General features: G+C 45.5%; 2 protein-coding genes across 3 annotated transcripts in view; one reads left to right on the top strand and one right to left on the bottom strand.

Annotated features, from left to right (window-relative positions):
* Positions 1 to 22,831, bottom strand: part of immp2l (inner mitochondrial membrane peptidase subunit 2) — a 199,117-nt gene that overhangs the window by 101,345 nt on the left and 74,941 nt on the right. The gene's annotated exons all lie outside the window — the stretch shown is intronic.
* Positions 10,262 to 12,130, top strand: LOC146384612 (uncharacterized). Its single transcript, XM_084936730.1, has 2 exons — positions 10,262 to 10,392; positions 11,588 to 12,130. The coding sequence occupies exons 1-2, from the start codon at positions 10,262 to 10,264 to the stop codon at positions 12,084 to 12,086; spliced, it is 630 nt and encodes a 209-aa protein (XP_084792856.1). The 3' UTR covers positions 12,087 to 12,130.

A 22,831-nucleotide genomic window follows, 5' to 3' on the forward strand; every position in this document is an offset into this window, starting at 1 on the left:
GACCCACCAACCAGGTGATTAATGGGCAACCTCAGCAGCTCTACAGCTGCAGCTCCTCCACCTCCCCCTGCTCCTCTCCTATGGCTGCTGCTGCTGTTAAAGCTGTCAGCCACAAGCTTCCTGACATATTCCACCTATTTTCTCCAATTTGAAAGTGTGCCTGGTAAAGATGTGCTACTCTGACATTTCAGGGCATTTAAGTCTAAGTTCTCTCTGCAGATATGGTGACTGCTAACTACAGGGCCATACGAGTAACACACACTAAATATTTGTGTGCTTACGTTAGGAGTTTCTGTAATTTCCTGGCTGGATGGGCGGTCCTGGTAACTGCCCCATCGGGGGAGATTAGACTGAATTGTTGCCGTGTGTGTGGAAGGAGGAGGCACATACTTCATTTGCCTCCTCCAGGAAACAGCAGAGTCCAGATGCCTGAACAGCAGGACTGCCTTCTCCACCGTCGCCACCACTGCTCTTTAATAGGGCACTCTGTGTGTGTGTGTGTGTGTGTATTATGCATTTGCTTCTATTCGAGGAGCTGCAGAACATTGCTGACTCATAACACACTCTGCAAAGGAGGAAATATACAAACATGCAAAGATGCGACTCTGTGCAAATATTTAAGGCAGTAAAAAGTTGGCAGAAACGTCAATCAGGCCGTTTCTCCTGTGAACACAGCAAGACTCCACCGTGGAATAAAGCAGGAGCTCAGTCTGGTCCATCGTGTTTCATTACAGCTACACGACATGCATCTCAACACTTTTATCTTCTCCGCACACCTGTCCACCACACCTGTCCTACCTCACTTTTTCCTTTTATGCAACATTTTATTTGTAATGACACACCTCGCCACACCTCTTTGACCACTGGTCTGATTTGGGGTTGGTACAGTTCCTGTTCAGTTAAATGAATTATTACCGGCTGTGATTTAATCTTTCGCTGGCTTTAACACAAACACAGCAGCCATCAGTCCAAGTCCATAAAGTCTTCTCTCTTTTCACTGCTGCAGGAATTTAAAGTCACGGCTGTTCTATATTCATAAGCTTCAACTCTGACGTGATCTGCTCAGGAGTTAACATTGATCATCATGGTACCTGTTAGTGGGCGGGATATATTAGAAGGCAGGTGAGCATTTTGTCCTTAAATTTGATGTCAGAAGCAGAAAAAATCGGCAAGTATGAGGATTTGAAGGAGTTTAACAAGGGCCAGGTTGTAATGTCTGGGTCAGAGCAAAAACTCCTGACTGATACACCCGGGGAGAGAGGCCTGGCACCGTGTGGTCTTGTCCAACAGACGAGCTGCTGTAACTGTTGAAGAAGGTCTGATAGAAAGGTGTCAGAATGCCAGAGCATCAGTTTGTTGTGTACGGGGCCGCAAACCAGTCAGGGTGCCCGTGCTGACCCCGTCCACCAACAGTGGGCACGTGAGCATCAGAACTGGACCACAGAGCGATGAAAGAAGGTGGCCCGGTCTGAACCACGTTTTGTTTTATATGACACAGACGACCAAAGCTTTGCTGCAGACCACGTTCGCCCTTTCATGGAAACGCTGCTCCCTGATGGCTGTGGTCTCTTTCAGCAGGGTAATGCGCCGAAAGCTGAAATGTTTCAGGAACGGTTCGAGGAGCACAACAACCAGTTTGAGGTGTCAACTTGGGATGGGAGCATCTGTGGGATGTGCTGGGCAAACAGGTCCCACCGAAGAGCTGACATGTTGGTGCAGATACCACAGCACACCTTCAGGGTCCGGACCAACCTGGGACCAACCTAACATTAGACAGGTGGTCATCAAGTTAGGCCCGGCCAGTGCAGATATGCAAAAGTTTTCTGATACAGAAAAATATACTAAAGTTTACCTTCAATAAATACAGAGTGATAAAAGGTCTGTAACCTTGGTGACCCTGAATCCTCCCTTAGTTATGCTGCAATAGACGTAGGCTGCCGGGGATTCCCATGATGCACTGGGTGTTTCCTTTCCAGTCACCTTTCTCACTCACTATGTATTAACAGACCTCTCTGCATTGAATCATATCTGTTATTAACCTCTGTCTCTCTTCCACAGCATGTCTTTATCCTGTCTGCCTTCTCTCACAGCAGATGGCCCCGCCCCTCCCTGAGCCTGGTTCTGCTGGAGGTTTCTTCCTGTTAAAAGGGAGTTTTTCCTTCCCACTGTCGCCAAAGTGCTGCTCATAGGGGGTCATATGATTGTTGGGTTTTTCTCTGTATCTATGAAGCGCCTTGAGGCGACTTTTGTTGTGATTTGGCGCTATATAAATAAAATTGAATTGAACCTGGAGCAGCTTTGAAGTAGTGGGTGTGTTTTAATTTGAAAATCTTGGAAATTTTTTGAAAAATCTTTCTTCGCCTAGCTCGACAACTTTTTAACCAGTCTGCTTCAAACTTGGTGGGAGTGTTGTTGGTCTTATAACTGCAGTTCTTCTATTTTAACTAAAATCTGGCACCATTCGAAAGGCTCTTAACCCACAGTTCAAACAACACAGTAAGTCAATCCTATAAAACTTTTATAAAATGACTCAGCTGGTGAAACTCTCCGTGAATTAGAAATACTATATTTTTGTCTGATATCATTTTTGTCTCGGGTAAACAACATCTGGTTCATCTCTTACTGTTTTCACAAAAGTTGCAACTCACAACTCGCGTTCACGTTTTAAAAAACCTTCCTAGAAAGAAGACTGCTTCAAGTCATCACTGATTTAATCACGGGCAGCGACCCCTTGTTGAATCGTTCACTGTGATTAAGTACATGTTTCGGTAAGCTGAGTTTAGTTTCAGTAATTGCACCGATCCCTGCTGAATCAAGACATCGCTTACAGAGAGCTTAATGAAATGAAATCCTTTGACGTGACCTTAAACAGGCGTTCGTTCCAGTGTGGACCAACATTTCTCCACAAAGACTCACTGAAGTCATCACAAACACTTGATCGCAGGTCGTAGGTTTAGAGGGGAATTAATATTTCACTGAAATTTATTTGCTTATGTGAAGCAGTAGTTGGGGAAATATGTGAATCTGGTTAATCTGGAGAACAGCAGGTTTCCACATGCCGTCAGCCTTCGTGGACTCTCAGCGTTCAGCTTACAAACGAGCCAAAACGCTATTAATGCCTCCATTTCATCTGCTCTCATTAAAATCCCAGCAGAGCGTCTTCCTGGACCGCCGCTGCCGATATCTCAGCCATCAAAATGAGACCATTTATTTTCTCTGCATGAAATTAAAGCGTTAAATTGGACTCGAGATACTCACGTCCCTCGGCGCTCCTCAAAACGTTGCTGTTAAAATCCAAACAAACTAACGAAGTCTGCGGTCTTTCACTTCCTGCTGATATTTTAGTGTCAGATGTTCGTCGGCTCGTTTCCGACTTGGACGTCAAACATTTCCTTCACTCTCGTCTTACAGTGAAAGAAACATCAAATGAATGTAGGAAGTGATGACAAGGCTCTTAACAGTTGACACATTTACATCTAATCATGACAAATTTCACTTGTAATTAGTTTTTACAACCAATTCATGCATAAAAACAATGATGTATTTGGTCCGTTCAGAGGACCAAATACATCATTGAGGAACTGGCTTTGTTATTCATGCCTGCTCTGTGGTATTGTTGCACATGCTCAGTGTGAATTTGAACTCTTTTGTGACAATAACGAATGAATGAATAACACCGGTAAATAACACTGACAAGCTGGAAAAAACTAGACCGCAGCAGCGGATAAAGTAATCGGGAACAGATTTATTACGTGACCGACGTGTTTCGGCTCGCGGCATCATCAGTGTTTAAATAAAAATCAAGAAACAGAAAAAAAATTCAAGTGGACCAATCACACCTTCACAAATAAACCAGCTGACCAATTAACATTCAACAGGTGGTATTGGCTAATTGGTTAGGCCACACCCCAAATAGGTTCTGGACTGACCCACTGCAGATTAAAGGGGGAGAAAAACATAAATAAATAAATAAATAAATTCCTTGCCTGTCTTAACGTAACGCAAACTCAAAATTACACAGAAAAATGCAAATAAGAATATAAAAATAAAGTATGGAACATTAAAAGAGGGAAAAATCGAGTTAAAAACATAGAAACACAAAATTAAAGTAAAACTCATTCATGGATAAATCCTCATTCACGCCTGTAGGGTGTAAACTCCACATGCTTCTCTGTCTTTCTGATAAATTAACATTGACTGGGTTTAATGACTTTAATCGCTATAAAAAAATAAAGGTGAATTTTAATGTTTTTCGGTAAATCATTTCTCTTAATCAAATTTCTGTCTGTGTTTCATCCAGAGCAGGCTTAACCAATTAGCCAACACCTCGTTAATTGTTACCTGTGTACTGGTTTACTTGTGAAGGTGTGATTGGTCCACTTGGATTTCTTTTCTGTTAAACACTGATGATGCCACATCTTCAGATCTTTGTCTTCTCCGTGCACCTTGGACGCAGGTGAAGTTGTTTCCATCAAAAACTTTGCAACCAACAGATCAGCAGCCTCCTGATAATTTTAGCTCCTTTTTTTTAACATTTGGGCAAACGGACACATCAAAAGCAGCCGAACTATCAGCAGCTCCAGCTTCATGTGATGTTTCCTCTAGAAAAAGTATAATAGTATCATCTGTGGTGTGTTTCTTGTTACCTCGGGTGACCTCTCTCTCGTGCAATCACACCAGACAAAGTGTGAAATCTGCATCGTCCCCGCCGCCCTCGTGTGTTAATATCCCGACGTGGCTAATGGGATGTTTTATCAGCGCACAGACTCTGATTCATGGCACTTAATGAGGAGGAGATCCTGGCAATAACTCGAAGGATAATTATGTAATGGGACATGATTAGCAAGTAATGCACTGTCACTGTCATCCTGCTGCCCTCCTCTGCTCTCACAGCTGGGACATCATGAGGCAGATTAAGATCTCTGGAATAAAAAGGAAAACTGCTTCTCTCCAGGCTTACAGTAAGCGCAGACGCCGGGTCATTCCAAATGTGCCACTCAACAATTTATCATTTACTCATTTTAGAAAATACTAATATTTACTCATGTAGACAGATCCCTGGTCCCACGTCAAGCCTCGCGCGTTTCCGTGAACACGCCTACAGCAGTTACAGGAAACGCTGGGTTTAACTGAAAAAGTAGTGACTATAGCTGCAACGAGTGATCAGATTCTACATTATCACTATTCATCTTGCATATAGGCAGGAAATAAGAGGCAATAATCGATGTGAAATTTAAAGTAAGAAGCAGGTATTCCAGTAGGAACTGTGTTTATCTCGGTTTCAAAGTTTAAGGACCTTAAATATTTATTTTCGGTAATTGTTGACTGGACGGAGACTCCACCATCAGCTCGTCTGCCCTTTCAGCTGATAAAAGAAGGAGCAGGGCGGGTTTGAACCCGGCTCTTTGAACAGTAATTAAATTCCCTGACATTTACCGGCAGCAGGGACATAGTCATTGTTTCAGTCTTGTGAACTTGTGAGCTCATCACCTCCCCCCCTCCAATCTGCCGGTCCTCGTGCGATGAAACCCTCCTGATCTTCACCCATCAGAGGAACGTTTACCTGCTCGCTCTACCTGGCTCACTGCGACTTCAAACTGCATGTGCAAAGCATCAGACGAGACCAACGTCTAACATAGCTGCACAGCAACACTCCTCCATCTCCTCATTAGCCTGCCAATTACTGCAGGAGGCCTGATTTCACACAGACATTTAATGATGCTCCCTCATTTAAAGAGACAGCTGAAAGCCTCCCCCAGCTTTAGAGCTAATGACTGGATATTTAGCAGAAGGCTTCATCAAACACTCTGCAAAGTTACATCATCCAGGTTGAAAGGAGGAAGTAAAACAGGAGCCAGCCGCTTCGTTCTGTCTACAGCACTGAAATGAAACTGAGGCTGATCAGACACGACTAAACGATCAGCGCAGCTGCTGCAGCCAATGAACACGTAGAATTCAGAGGCGTGCAGACACAACTCAGCGCAGTCAGCGCAGCTGATCGCAGTGCTTTGCATCACAGCCAGTAACTGTGGAACCAGAGTCCTCATGAGTCACCACGGAGGAACTTTGGAGGAACTGAGCTTTGCACGATTTTTCTTGGGGTGAATTTGGTGGAACACGCACTCACACTGAATGCTCCAGACCGACAACCTCCCAAACTGGGCCTGAAACGCTCCAGTGACTGTTGTTCACGTGCTTCACTCCAGGTGAAACTACAGCTTCCTGTTCAGGCTGAAGACTCCATTTCATCTTCAGCATCTTCTGGCTTCAGGTCCATCTTTGACTACATGACATTCTGCCCTGTCAGGCAGAACCAACAGCACCACAGCAGAGAAACCCTCCATGTTAAAGTGCACTACGCTCCATCACTAATGAGAGACTTCATTCACATCACTGTTCTCTGTATGAAAAGGTCAGATGGACTTTTACTCGCATTATTCATTCATCGGGCTTCGATCAAAGCGCCACATCTTAACTCGTAATGGAGCAAATACTTAAGCACAGATGTTCCCCATGTACGCGGCACCCTTTGAAGAACAGCACGGTTAGCACTGTTGCCACACATGTTCTCGCCGTGTTTGTGTGGGTTCCCTCCGGGTACTCCAGCTTCCTCCCGGTGTGGTGTAGGTGTGAATGTGAGGGCGAACGTCTGTCTCTGTGTGTTGGCCCTGCGACAGACTGGCGACCTGTCCAGGGTGTACCCCGCCTCTCGCCCTATGACAGCTGGGATAGGCTCCAGCACCGCCCGCGACCCTGTAACGGACAAGTGGAAGCGAATGGATGGATGTTTTCTTATGATTCCTGCATCCAGCAGGTCCAGGCTGGTTTTGTTTTGGCTGATTTCAGACAAAATCATTCGATCTTTACTTGGACGCTCCAAACACAGGCGGACGTTCACGAAACCCTCGCCCATGATTGGTCACCAGCAGTGTTGCTCAAGTTACTTCAAAAAAGTAATTAGTAACTAATTACTGATTACTTCTCCAAAAAAGTAATCCAGTTACTTTACTGATTACTGATTTTCAAAAGGAATTAGTTACTTTTTAAAAACATGAAACACAACCTGAATACGTAATAAAGTTACAGCCCAGTTCTGTTTTTTCTGCATAATCCATCATATGAAATGTAGTCAAATGGAAAAATCTCTTTTTAAAACTTGTTTTATGAGTTTTAATCTTTTAAGTTTATTCACATTGCATCAAGCTAAAATTAAATTATATGCAAGAAGAAATGTGTTTAAGATTTAAACCTATTTTCTGCATATTCCAGCATATAATAATAATAATAATGGATTGCATTTATATAGCGCTTTTCAAGGCACCCAAAGCGCTTTACAATGCCACTATTCATTCACTCTCGCATTCACACACTGGTGGAGGCAGCTACGGTTGTAGCCACAGCTGCCCTGGGGCAGACAGAAGCGAGGCTGCCATATCGCGCCATCGGCCCCTCTGGCCATCACCAGTAGGCGGTGCTATAAAATAAAATGTTTTGTGTTTACACTCTTTCACACAGCAGAAAAGAAAAGAAATAAAATCAAAGGTTCAGCAGCACTGAGTCCTGTCGCTCTTAGATCTATTGTCACCTGTTTAGCAGGAGTGGGGCGGGTGGAGGTTTGTCCACAGCGGTCATGTCAGTGGGAGGATCCGGGGGTTTCTCTGTGAATGTCACATTCCCGTGGCAGCGTGCTCGCTGCTCGCTCAGATTTGAAGTTGAATTTTTCGCTGTAGAAACAAGTTTCCTTCCCACGCAGCGTGAACAGCAGAAGCTAATGTTTGTGTCACTTTTTACAGAATCAAACTCAAAGTAATGTGATTACTTCCACGGTCTAGACGCTGCACGGTCGTACTCTCTCCATCACGTCTGTTACCATGGTCGCACGCTCGTACGTTATTGTCACGAGACGCTCTCACAAACAAAATCATAGTTCAGTAACGCAGCGTGCTTATGGGGAAGTTACAGTAATCTAATTACTTTTCTTGCAATAGTAATCCCTTACTTTACTCGTTACTTTAAAAAAGTAATTGGATTACAGTAACACGTTACTGCCCATCTGTGGTCACCAGTGAGGGGACATTAATGATTTATGAGACGTCGACACCAGTTTGTTGGTTTGGAGACATTTCTCACCTGTAGGCAGCGAAAACCACCGTCTGTGTTCAGACTGAGCGCCACTGGTCACTATGAATGTGCTCCTATTACAGCAACATACAACAAACAGAAACTAATGAGCTTCCCTGGAGGCGCACACACACACACACACACACACACACACACACACACACAGTCCTCCCACACACAGCCAACACAAGGCCACAACATAAAACCACAGATATATAGACCTATTCACTGGAGAGATGGAGAAATGGAGAAGACTAAGAGAGAGAGTGTGTGTGTGTGTGTGTGTGTGTGTGTGTGTGTGTGTGTGTGTGTGTGTGTGTGTGTGTGTGTTGAATTAAAGTCTTTGGCTTCTCAGTTTGTCCTCTGCGCGCCCCCATCCTTCATCAGCGGAGCAAAGCCCGGACTCTGGGGATCGGAGATGTTTTACAAGATAAATCACTCCAATACAGACTGACCCGCCTCTCGGTCTGTAAAACCAGGCACCTTCTGCACATCGGCGTGTTACCATGGCAGCCAGAACCTACTGTACACCTACGTGTAAATAAGACTTATTATTATGCGCTTTGTTGGCGCTGCTGTAATGCTGTCTGGTGATATACATATTTGTCTTACCACCAATGAATCCCACGGAAACACCGAACCCAACACAACGTGTGACAAATGGTTTCCTGTGACGGACGATTACAAACACTTCCACCAGTGTCTTTTGATTGTTTTAACTCTGACGAGGAGGTTAACCTACCAGCACACTGTTTATGAGCAAGAAAACCGAAAACGTCAAACATTTCTACATGTCTGTGTACACAGAGGGCTTTATGTTAACACTCGTGCACTGATGCAGGTTTACTGTGTGGAGGATCAAACCTCTGACCTTCCAGTTCCATCATCGTGTCAGCTTTATTGGCTTCTACTGTACTGGGAGAACTGGAAGTCCGCTGCCAGCTTGACTCCCTCCACTCGCAGACTGATAGCAGACTGTTTTTTCACGTTTTATCATTTCCTTTTCATCTCGATGCACCAAGCACGCTTTGAGGACCAAAACAAAGTTTTTCGGCCCACGTAATTGGACGGGTCCAACTTTTCCTACTCAACTCCGAGCACTCAAAACACTTTCTTGCTGCAGACATTCAGCCAATCACTTCTAACCAAACCTTCAAGGGGTTCAGTACAAGGACAGTTGGAAAAGCCGGGAATCAAACCACAAACCTTCCACACAGCCGCCCCGGGTCCGAACCAGAACTTCTGATCATGCTCACTGTGACTGTAGGAGTTCAGACGCTCGTCAGAGGAAGCACGTTTCTGCTGGTTACATCTGCACAGCTGATGTAGGTGAGGGCAGGAGCATCCCCCTGTCAGCCTCCTGCTCCTTCTCCACACACTCATCAACAAACACCTCTATGTTCAAAGGCAGCCAGACCTTCATCATTTGTGCACATGCATGTTCTGAGGCCGTCTTTCATTTGCTGTTGGAGAACGAGCAGAAGCCTTTGAGTCAAACCTTCGCACAGACCATCTGGTTTCAGGCTTCAGTGGAGGTGTGCTCTGGTTGGCAGCTTTTCCCATCTTTCCTGCAGCTGTGGGATCTCGGTGCATTTGAGATATCGGCACATTTTCTCCAGTGTACAGAACTTTTCCTTCTGTGAATGCTTTTAAATCTCCTGTGTTCCCATAAAGCAAGATGGGCAATCAAATAAAGGAAGATTTGTGTCTCGAGGGGGGAACTGATGGCTGGGAGCCAGGAAGTGGGATTTGTTGAAATTAGGAAAAACAAAGATTAACTTTCTAAGTATGAAAACCTGCAGCAGACCAGCAGGGAGCAGACTGTGTGCTGTGCTGCATGCTGAGCCAGCAGGGGGGCTAATAACAGCCGGTGGTTTTTGCTCCACTAAACCATGCCAGGGCCTTTACCCACTCCACACCTCCTCCTCCTCCTCGCTGCCGGTTATTATCAGAAACTTACAAACCATCTTTCTCCTTGATGGCCGACCGCTCCCATCTCCTGCTCTTTGTCTTGTTTAATTAAAACCGTGACAGGACACGGTGACAAAAAAGTGGAGCTGCAATTTATAACAGTGACAGATCTTCCTGACTGAGCCCTTGTTTCTAGCAGACTGAGCACTCAACATAATCAAAACTCTCTATGGGAGGGCGGAGGCAGTCCCAAAGATGGATGAGGCTGTGTGACGGCAGACTTCAGCCAGCTGTCAGAGGAAAACCATCTTCACCTGCAGCTTCCTCTCCGCTTCCCCGAAAACTACGGAAAGTGTCCAGGTGAGACTCCGTGCTGGGGAGGAGGATTTTTTAGCTCCTATTTTTGTAGTTGATGGGGTTTTTTTTACCTCAGCTGACAAAACCAGACCGAGCTGTGTGCCAGTCATGCAAGGAAAGTTTTCACGCCATTATGAGTTCAGCAGCAGTGACAAGCCGAGAGTTATGTCAGGGACACCGAGGACGGGGAACACATCTGTACAAATACAGAACCAATTTGAAAAACATGAATTTTCTGTATTAATCTTCCAAATTTTTCAACATCACCTTTAATTTTTTTAAAGATGGAAAAACGTGTATAAAAAAAATGAAAAAGCACTGGCAGATATTTAAGAGGAGCCTTGGGGCGGCTGTGGCACAGGAGTCACCGCTGATGGGAAGGTTGGTGGTTCTGCTATCTTCAGTATCCCTGAGAAAGAAGCTGCAGTTGCTCCTGATGCGATCACTGAAGTGTGAATGTTAGACTGAAAGCACTTAGACGTAGAAATAGGTGGCGGTCCGCTCAGCGCTCTCTCAGTTCATCCTCGGACTGCAACAAGCCGATCCTCCGCCCTCCTTTAATGCTACAGCAGCGAAACCAGCAGCTGGAGACTGCAGCACAACCACAATTACTGTGAGCGTGTACAATGAACCCTCATTGTCTGTGAAACGATTGCTTCGAAGGACCAAGTCTGCAAACACTTGCATTCAGCCGCTGCCTTCGAAGCAGCGCAGTGGCAGACCATCCAGAACCTCCTCGATATGAAAGAGAGATTCCTCCATAAACAGTCACATACCTGCTGCAAGGTGCCAATCGAACTGCAAAATGACACAGCAACCTCGTATTTACTCTATTGGAACATAACTAGAATATAACCAGTTGGCAAATATTTAATTGCAGTCAGTCTGTGGCTCAGAGCGGGTCATCTACTGACTGTGAGGTTGGCAGTTCGCTCCCTGGTTTTGGGGGCTCGATACTTAAACGTCAGTGACTCCTAACGCGTTAATCAGAGTATGGATGTGCGACAGCTTTGTCATTCTCAGCAGAGCTCGCTGAGCGCTCAAGTCTGGATCGGACTGCAGCTGTATGGAGACAGTTTGCCTCCCACCAGACGACCTGCACAAACTTCTTCATACTCAGAGGTCGAGGGTGTTACATGTGCAACCAGTTGGTTGCTGAATATGAAGAATTCAATGGAATTATTGGTTAACCACTAAGACATCATCAACTTTCTTCCAACTGCCACTCCCCCTGCCGGTGGCGGACGCCCTCAGACGTCGTTGCGTTGGTGGTTCTTTGTGTCCGGGGGTGGGCGCCCAGGTACACACCGGCTCACTCCTTGGTGGCTGCTTATCGGGGCCTGGAGCCTGGGGCTCGCTCGGGCCACTTCGGGGGTGGGGTGCCCTCGGCCTCTCGGCCTGGGGCTCGGTCACTCTGGCGCAGCTGGCTGCCGGCGGAGCTCACGGGCACGTCACTGCAACCCCCCCTGGCTTCTGCTCTGCAGCTGCTGAGCGACCCCTCATCTGGGACTCTCCTCAGCTCTTTCTGGGACAGTGGCGCGGCTGCCCCTCTGTTGGTCTTCCTTGGTCTCTTGTGTTCTGGGGGCCTCTGGATGTCTGGAGTCTTGATCTCCTCCATACCTGCTTCATGCCCTGGAGGACGGGGCTGTGGCCCCCCCACACCCTCTAGCAGATCATTACATGAAGGAACCTTTTAAAAACAAGCGCGTCCATGCTCACAGGTGTACACACGGGTGCTCACACACACTAACTACACCCTTTTTGGCTCCTACCTCAAAGCACACTGTGCGCTGTCGATCTTACGTGCTGCACAATAATGTTTAATAGTTAGTATTTACTGTTATATTCACATAGATCATCACAATGATGTTGTTTATTGTATTGCTCTCGTTCTCTTCTGCTTGTTTTCTCTTTTCTCTTTCTCAACAGGTGATCCAGGTGATCGATAGATGGATTTGTTGTCTGTTTGTTTTGTTGGTTTTTGTTTTTTGCCCTTTAGCCCCGTCCCTCTTCCCCGCTGTTTTTCTTTCTCTCTTTTCTTTTCCCCAGTCAAGTCTGTCCCGTATTTAGCAAGTGAAAATAAAATAAACAATAAAAGGTGAATCAAATAGACCATTACGGCGAGGCTGGGATGGTCCATTTGGTAAAGTAAATCTGTTGGGCATCTTTCTTCGCCTTTAGACAATAATTCTGATGGCAAAAGAACCAAAAATAACCCAAAAACTTTCTTCCAACCGGTTATCCCACTGCACACAAAAGATCTGGTGGGCGGGGCTTCTGTGAAACTGAGATTTTAACACCTAAAATCAGCAGATATACGGGCCCTGCCGATAAACATATATTCACAAATGTTTCAGAACATACTTCTTGATTATTCACAGCAGGTCAAACTAATGTGCGAGCCTTTTTAAAATCGGTGTTGTTTTGGATGGAAACGTCTTTTAAAAGCAAAGACACTTTAAATCTGATCTGACTCTCTGATGTTGAAACTTCCTGCTTATTTTTGGAAGAAAACTTCATTCCATCTCCCCGATGCATTCATCTCGAGTAAGCCTGAAATTTGCTTCTGCTTTAGTGATTTTCAACATTTCTTAAAACGCAGCATAACGAGCCCCAGAGGTAAGAGATGAACTCACTGTACTCAAACCGAAACAAAGACATGATGTTTATGTAACTCCATCTGCTAAAACTTATTTCCAGCTGATGGAGATGTCTCACTGCATCATTAGACCAGCTCAGCTAGCAAATACAAGCATATAATTAAAGCAATGAGACGGTGGTCTCTCACTGGTATTCCTGGTCCATGGCAAAGAGGAGTCTCCACAAAGGTAAGTGTTCAAACGACCCATCAGAGGCTCGTTCAAGTACATCTAACTGCAGCCATCGTTCACCTGTCAGAAATATGGTTCATCGTTTGAAAAACGGCCTCAGACCCTGAGTCAGAAATCTGCTTGTTGTTCTCAGAGTCAGATCGTGGCTGCACTGAAGCTGCAGGGAGCTCAAACACACTTTGTGGACACTGGATCAAAAACAGGATCGAGCAGACCAGAAGATCACGAAGATTTAATAAGTGGGAGATAGTGAACCGCGTTGGTGCGTTTCAACGTGTTTTCATGCACAGAGAAACAAAAAATCAGCAACCCAAACATAGTAGATGGTCAAAGGTAGAGGATATCCCTTACATGGTCACATGATGCATAAAAGCCTCACCCACCCCCAATATGAACCTCCTGTTTGTAAGTGGCACCCAATCAGAAGAAAGTTGGGTGAAAGGGGCGGGGCTAAAGGGTTCATTTCAGGCAGAGGATGAACTGTAGCGCTACAGTGTAGCATAAATAAGGCTTATTTTGCACTGCGAGTCATGCAGAGCTCCTGTATTACAGCTGAGGAAGACTCATGCTGCAGCAGCGTGACGAAGCCAAACAAACATCAGAGGTGTTACTTAAACAGTGCTCGTCAACGCCAGCGAACAGTTAGAGAGTGAGACAACCAATCGCTCTTCAGATGAACAGATCCCGCTGTGATACATTATCGGGTTTGAAGACAGTTATAGAGTCCATGCAGCTCAATGCACAGTTTATGTCTCTGCCTCGTAGCTGCAGTGCATTCTGGTACATTCCTGTTGTTGGGGCTGTGAGAACTGGTTTCTTTTCTCCCCCTGAAGATTAATGTTTCCTCATAATCTCTGATTCACAGCACACCAAAGTCTGAGACTCGATGCTTCAGAGAACAAAACGCTCTTTTAAATTCCTATACAAGTACATGGATGCTGACAGGATTCGCTTCCTAAGAAGTCAAATCCTGTTTGATGGAAGTGTTAAAGCCGTGGACAGAAGCAGACATCTGACAGTGACAGATGGACTTCAGATGAGACTCTCTAAAAAAAGACAAACAGCGGTCACAGCAGCAGACTTTCATACCGGCTCGCTCTCTGCAGAGGCCTCCTCTCCTGCTTAGCGTATTGTGAGGCTTCACGCCTCACATCTCCACAAGTACAACACAGACTTTCAACCAATTCCAGCTCCTCAGCAAGCATCTAAAGCTTCGAGGGGTAAACTGTGACCCCAACCTCTGGACCTGTAGGTCCTCTCAAGTCCACCTGAGTCAGTCCCATAGACTGCCATGTTAAAATGTCCAAGCGTGGTGGCAGCAAAAAGGCCAACGTGAGGCTTCGAGGTGCGAGTGCAACACCGATGAGCGATGCATTTCTCTGAATTTCACAGACATGACTGATTTTTCTTTATTATTGTGTCGTGTACAAAACAACAGCCCAGCTTGAATAGACTCAGAAGACACTAATAAACTGAAGCAGCTAACTCAGAAACACCGAGATCACACGAACACAATGACACGACTTCTTTCTAATGCTTTAAAGTGGCCTTTAAACCAGAACTGGACTGAAGATCAGAGGAACAGGTCTGCCGGAGCGATGGATCCAAATCATGGTCTGATGTACGGAGCAGGTCGGGAGGAGCAGCGGTGCAGCCACCTGTGCAGCAGCATCGACACATTTGCTGTTTGTATTTTTAGATTCTCCACCTTTAGTCACTTCTTCCACTCTAAACTTTTCTACAAGCTGCAGGAGCATACAGCCAAGGTAGGGGAGGGGATTAAGAGGTTTGATTGGACAATCCAGTGTCAGTAATGAAAGTGAACCAATGGGCTGCTGCAGGGCCTTTGGCCCAAAAGTGCGTCAGCCCACCAGGAACATGCTGGATATGCCAGATTAGCAGTCCTGGTCAAACTCATTACGGCTGCACAAACTCTGTTTTTGCCTCCCAGGCTGCATTTCCACTTATGTTTGCACATGTTTAAAATAAATCCTGCGCCTATTTTCATAGTAAATATAAACAGACAACAGGTGACTCAAAACTCTCGCAGAGTAGAATATATATACTGTCATATTAATAATCTAGCCCCCAAAATTAATACAGCTCTACATCCTTGGTCTTGTATGTTTAAATTTGAAGTTTTGATCCTGCTGCTTTCACACATCGTGAGGCGGCCGAGGACACAGAGACACTCAGACACGATAGATCAATACGCCTTCTTTCCCACAAACTCTCACTTTTAGTACAGATTTAATTTCGTCTCCTGAGTGCAGCCTTTGATTAAAATGTTTTAATTGCATCTTTACGTATTAATTTGTATTTCCTCCACACTACCTCGAGGATTGGAGTTAACGCTCTCTGACGAGATAATCTCAGAGCGAGTTTCCGACTGTCAGAGAAATCGCTGCGAACTTTGACTTCTGAGTCAGAAAACTCGCAGCAGTTTGGTATTTAAGTTCAAAGTTCCTTTGATCTTTGGTGCTGATGGTTGTGACTTATAGACTTAGTGAAATGATGTCATCGACGCAGGCTTACTCGCCACCTCGTTTGAAGGTGCAACACCTGTTTTGTGTGTGCTGTGGACGAAGCGCTGCACGCTACACAAAGGTCATCTGCATGTCAGAACGCCTGAGGACGATAATGCGATGTTTCTGCAACTAATTATTGCAAAAAAGACGAAAATTACAGGAGTGTTTCCAACAAATGTCCCATTTATGACAGAGATGGTCATGTGCGCATGAACAAGTACGTAAGTACAAAACCACGCGTGCCGAGGTCTTCTAAATTTGATCGAAACAAACATTTATGACAAAGAATAACTGAAGAACACGATCAGCTGTGTCTCCGGTGAATCCCTCGTCCTGCAGAAAAACTCCGACTCGCTGTCTTGGACAGCAGCTGGCATCCGTACTCCGAGGTGGCGGTGTGGTTAGCACCGTCACCTCACCGCACAAAGATCCAGTCTGGGGCCTTCCTGTCATGTTCTGCTCGTGTCTGTGCAGATCGTCTCTGGGCTTCATCCACAAAGAGTCTCACCCTCAATCATCCAGGTAAGCAAATCCCCAAAGGTTGAGTCTGTTCAAAACTTGAGTTTCATTTGTAGTTTTTAATGTTTTGTGATTCGTTTAAATCCACTTTAGCTTTAGCATTTTATAGCTCGGCTTGAAGTCAGTCCATTACTTTAAAAATTGCAGAACAATGATCAGCAGCAGCAGGATGCTTCTCTTTGCTCTTGTTCTGGAGCTGAAAAACACTGCAGAGTCCCAGAGATCCCAGCAGAGGCCGTGAGGAGGCCTGTGGGGGCAAAAACCAGGATGAAAACAAGGGATAAACAAAACTGCTAAACTGAAGCTCAGAGGGTGCCGACTGGTTACCCAGCCTTTGTCTGAAAGCCACAAAACACGAAAGAGGAGAGAAAAAGAAAAGTGCCAGATGAAAAGGCTGTTCAGAGAAAGAACGTGCTCCGTCGCTCAGTGAGCGGGGGGCAAGCAGCTAAATTATAGAGTCAAATTTTATCCCCCAAAAATAAAGTCACGCATTGAGCTTCCTGCAGAGAAGCCTTGACAGCAATCTGCAGCTGCAGTTTCCACTATCGAGGCTCAGAGACGCCCTGCTGTCCGGCTCAGATGAGCTCCCTGCTGGAGCAGAAATAAGAGTGGCATAAATCAGTCGCCTGGGAACTCCGACATGCTTAAACATGAGGCCGGGCTGCATGGAAAGCTCAGGAGGAGCGGCGGCTGCGGCTCTACGGATCGCACAGCAGGGATAATAAAAGCAAGCAAGAGGATGCAAACACGGTGCATCTTCTTCTTCTTCTTCTTGGTGATTATGAGCTGATTACTAATGAGCGAGACTGATAAACAGGCAGGCTGCAGCAGGCTTGTTCTCGGCCCACCTCCACACACCCGGCAGCCGTGACATTGATATAAAACCCACGCAACACTCCACTTAATGAGGCCAACACGGGAGCCACGACTTAGGCAAGTGCCTGTCACGGCGAGGGCTCAGACCAAAGGCAGGAACACACACGGCGCCGTCCTGACACCAGCGAGCGCAGCTAGCAGGCAGCCACATAATGACCTGTCAGTGTTCCACCCGCACAGGAAGCACAATAAAGACAAACAATAAAACCACACGGCGAGATTCAAAACGGCACGAGCACCTTTTCCTCCCACTGATGGCTGCAGTCCACATTTACATAACAGCAGGTGTTTTCCTCTGCACACAGAATATTCCAACATGGCTGATGATGGCGTACCTGATTATTTACACCACCTTTCCATCTGCTCCATCCAAGGTGATGGGGCAACAGTCTACGTAGGCCCCCCTCCCACCCTTCAGACAACGCCATAATGCCACTTGCTCCACTCTCTCCACACATGTGAACGCGGGTCTTCCACCCAGAACAGAAACTCCACTACAGCCTGGAGTGAGTACCCCACTTGGCATTGGACTTTGAACCACACACCATGGCCTGGGACTTTGAGCTGCTAACTTTCTTCTGTGCTGCTTCACTTACAGCTGCAAACCACCCAGATGTGAGCTGGAGGTCACAAAGGAAACCAACAGAGACAAATCAAAGCAGGAGCATCACCCCGAGGCCAGCAGAGCGAACCCCTGCATCCCTTTGGCTGTGCCTCAAAATAAAGTTCCCGGTCCATTCTGCCCATCAAAGGGCAGACAAACTCCACTGATACCCTAATCAGGATTGCAGCCATCCGCCTTCTTTAAGCCTACAGAGCACATATTACTACTTGAATACAGTGACGGCACATAGCCGCAAAGAGCCGTCTTTAGCAGCTAATTGCCATCGATACCTCCTCCAGGCTGCGTCTGGAACATCAGCCAGCAGCAGAGACGGAGGCGGAGCTACTTTGTGATAAAAACAACGATGTGTAATAGGTGCAGTAATGGCAGCGAACCAGAAAGGTCAAGGTCGCACCTCTGATGCCAGCGAGCCTCGAGCGACGCCACCATTCACCATCGATCTGACCGGCCTTCGCGCAGACACAGACGCGCTCGAAGCCGGTGTTTTATGCCGGTACTATCCATTGATTCGGGGAAAGTATCCGAAGATTTAATTACAGAAGCAACACATAAACTGTCCTCTGCCTGGAGTAGTTACAGGCTGGGAGAAATACGGCCGTGTCCTGCTGAAGTAATGGCCGGGGTTGGATTTGTGAGACAGTTGTGGAGTTTATGGGTGAAACGATTTCAGGCTTTTTCTCCTGCGGTGCATTAGCTCCATTAGCACCATCCACAGAGGAAAACAGGAAACCAGCTGCTGATTTACACCTGCGATCTGTCCATTTAGGGACTCGTCTTAATGCTATGTTATCGCTCCCATTTAGAGCCTGTAAATAGCCCTGCTCTGACTTTTTATGCTTTCTGAGATCATTTTAGATATGAAGCTTTAAAAAAAAAAAAGGACTTTAAATATGATTTAGACCTCATTTCTACATTATAGATAATCCATGGGATTTGCAGAAAGCACATAAACCACTTAAATACAGCCCAGTGATCAGGCCTGATTACTGCCAGACCTGCTGAATCAAGAAATCGCTTAAACAGAAGCTCAGATAGCGTGAGGATAATAGATCCCAAACAGCAGCAGATAACGCCACGACCTAGAGAAACACTGACTAACAGCTATCAGCTTGGCAAGGGTTGCAGAGCCATTTCTACGGCTTTGGGAGTCCAATGAACCGCAGTGAGAGCCGTGATCCACACACGGAGAAAACCTGGAACAGCGCTGAACCTTCCTAGGAGGAGAAATGTGCATTTACTTTACAGATGACACATATAAAAAAGATCAGGAGCGGGGCAAACACTTTCTGTTTTTAAAGAACTTGGCACTATACATTCTATCTGCAAACCGCCTGGAAACCCTACACCATAATCCAAAGTCAACCTCTCTTGAGATGCACGGACGCGGCCCACGATGGCTGCGGTTCGCCCGTATGTCCCGCCCACACATTTCCAGTTAAATCGTCTTCAGTTTTCAAACTGACACGAAGAGAATGGATCAAGTCAAAATAATGGGGAAAAAAAGGCAAAATTGCATTCAACCAAACAGGTAAGAAAGAGAAAAGCAACTTGTATATAAAACCAATGACATAAAATGAGGCGTCAATAATGAGCACCTGTTATGTTACATCCTTTCTCGCCACTTCTGTTTTTTGGTTTTTGTCTGCAGTGCGTGCTGAAGAACAATCCTCTGTGTTCTTTTCCCTGAACACTGACGATTGTTTATTGACAGAATAAATGATTAATTCCACCTTCAAACGAAGCACGTTTCCTCCCTCCTTTTGCTATTTACAAAAACTTGTCTTCATCTGAAGAGAGACGCTCATTGTGTCCCTGTCAGCGTTTCACAGGGAAGCTTTCATGAACCCACAACAGATGTCTGAAACGTTCTGCCAAAATAAATGTTTTCTGCATTTGAGTTGTAATAATTAGTCGCTGGAAGCAGACTCTTGGAAACACGAGGGCGCACCGAAAGAAATTAGGACACGGCGCTAATAAAGACGCGCTTACAGCTGACAGCTTTAAACAGGGAGTCATTAGCTTTGTATTTTATGAAAACATCATATGGGGAAGTCTTGGTGTTTATTATTCGTATTAAAAAGTAGAGAACCACATCATTACATGTGGAAACTGGATCGTAGTCATGAACTCCTGCATAGGGAACAACAGGAGGCTTCCAGCTGGTCTTCAAAGCTTTCTAAAACGGCCAGCGTGAGGATGCTCTGACATCGCAGTGAGCAGGTTAACAAGATTTGATGGTGGTGTCCAAATTGGAGTTAACACGGAAGCTCAGTGATTTTCTAACCTGCGATAATGTGCTCCTGACCAACGAGCTGATCAGACCATGCACAGTCGCTCCTGAGATCCTGGTGGATACGTGCGACACAAAGCAGCAACAGGAGTGTTATAGCACTGCAACATCAGTAGTTCCTCAGAGGCAACTGCTAATGGTGTCGTCCTTTTCTGTCTCTGCAAAGTTTCAAAACTGCTCACAAGAAACCAGAAGATTTTTGGTTTGACTCTCAGGCTCGTGTCTGGCGCTGCGCCCTCATACAGATGGATGAAAAGGGGCTGCAGAGTTTCAACAGTTTGCGCTGCCCATGTAAGAAGAAAGAAGTATTTATAGCACTTAATAATAATTCTACTTAAGGAAGTGTAGAAAGAAATGTAAGCACTGAAATCAGCTTGTAGCAGCCAAAGCAAAAGTAATCAGGATGACGTATCATCCTGTCACAGTCTGGGCTGACAGACTGTGTGGAGGTGGAGACGAGTGAACCCAAAAGCAGACGCGTGGAAACCAAAACTTTGTTTTGGATCGCGTTGAGTGATCCAAAACAAAGGCAGGAGGAAACTAAGGCAACACTTACTGGACTACACTGGGAAAACTAAACTCGAACTGGAACATGAAGCCTGGACGTGGAACCGATCATGCATGTGAGAGGAAACCAACGCAGGCACGAGGAAAACATCCAAACACCAAACTGCAGTTCAAACAAGGACCTTCTAAACACTTCTGAGTGCAGAATAAAGACAATGCATTAAATACAAATGTAAACTTGTGGCAAAGCGCTTGAAACAATAAATTTGTGCCATTGCAGAAAGTGTTGGCCACTGAAAAAGCTCCAAGCAAAGCCTTTCCAAACCAAAGAGGGAGTGCAGGCGTGTCTGTGGTCTCTGACCACGATCCACACCTCCGGGTAGAGCAGGGCGATACGACCAAAAATATTTATCACCATATACATTTGAAAATTTGCGATAACGATATAACTGACGATATAATTGACATGAGACAAAATACTTTACAACTCCTCAACTTTATTAGTGCAAAACCCATCAATGTATTTGCACTTAAACAAGCAGCTGTTTTATGTGCATTAAAGTTATATAAAAATGTAACAGTGCAAATGCAAATCCTTGCTGACAGTTTAACCAAAAGGCATTTTCAGTGGAAACTGGCCGACATATCCTCAGCATAACCATGTATAACATCCACAAAACTTAAAAAGAGGTTATACACACACAATACGGTAATATTATGTTGAAGCACAGTGCGTATCACTCCGCAAGGCGCCTGCCTACGATAGCCGTAACGCTCCGACAATCCATCAAGCGGTGCGGCTTCGTAGCTCAGCAAAGTCGTACTGAAACATTTGACAGATTTTCGAGCGCCGTGTACATAAAATCGTTTCGAGGTCAGTAAACAACCAGAATTCATACATAAGGCTCACGGGATTATAAGGGGCTCTGTCGACTTTCAGAAAAATCAAAGGATTGATTTTAAGTGCGCCGTATTTCCCAAACAACACGGTAATAACGACGGCCCGCTAGCATGCGCTACCAAAAATAGTGCTTTGTTGTGTATCTGACGGACGAAAGCTAAACCAGTTCCACCACTGAAGCTGCAGCATTTTTACAAACCAGTTCTGGTTCATCCGTTTCATTCAACGATCCGCTTTCGCCGCCATGCTTTTTCTGACGTGTGCGTATGAAAACAAAGGCACTGCGCATGCGCGTTTTACTCATATTCTATCGCGATATGTTATTTTTCTATCGTTGCCCAAAATTATACCGGTGTTACCGTGAACGGTATGATATGGCTCATCATTTGTGCTCGACTGACAGCAGGTGCTTCACTATTCCCTCGGCAAATAAGCTAATAACTGGCATCCAAATCTGTCTCGTCTGGTCTGTTTGCCTTTAAACCGACACATCATCGCCCTTTCACAGATAAAGGATAAAGCTAGATGACCAAACAGGCCATTTTTCACACTTGTCACAGGGAGACTACCTCCAACTCACAGTATGTTAACCCCATAATAAAAAGATACTCATGCTGGACTGTTCACTAGGAACTGTGGAAGTGTGATGGACGCCAAACAGTCTGAGAAGTTCGGACACCAGCTCTGCCTTCAGATCATCACATTCAGTTAAATATTCCCAAAATTGTGTTGTGCCATATTCCATTTGTTCCCTGTTTTACATTATTTTGAATGAGACATAAAATTTAAAAACCACTGAATTCTGTTTTTATTTTACGTCCCAATACTTTTGGACACGGGGTTTGTACAGGTAGCTCTGAAAAATGGGCAGAAACGGAGCCGTTTTTATGCATCTTGCACAACATGTCATCCACATATCACGATGTAATGAGCCTGCTTTCAGTGACAGCAGCACGGCCATCGCCTGCTTTGTGCGCTGATGATGTTTAAACAAGTCGACTGCGTCTCCTCAACGATGAGATCTTCAGCTGCTCTCTTAAATTATTCACTTAATTCATTATGTTAATTAATTAACTTGATTAATAAGGGTAACATTGAAGTATTTAAGCAACAGGTGAGCCAGAACCTCCCCAAACAGTTTGTGACCTCCACCTCTACCACTGACAACATGGCGCTTCAGACTCAGATATCCAACTGGAACATTTTACCATGGGAGTCGATGGGGGCTGACTAACTGTTGGAGGCGGCCTCAAGTGGACGTTAGTGGAAGTGCAGCATTGGGCACTTCGTGGAGCTTGCAGCTAGCCAGCACCAGAATCTGCTGCTATGGTGGACTTTGCAGCCCCCAAGCTTGCTGTTAGAGTC

This window comes from Perissodus microlepis, chromosome 7, assembly GCF_051167445.1.
Source record: "Perissodus microlepis isolate ML-2025 ecotype Zambia chromosome 7, ASM5116744v1, whole genome shotgun sequence".
Taxonomy (NCBI): domain Eukaryota; kingdom Metazoa; phylum Chordata; class Actinopteri; order Cichliformes; family Cichlidae; genus Perissodus; species Perissodus microlepis.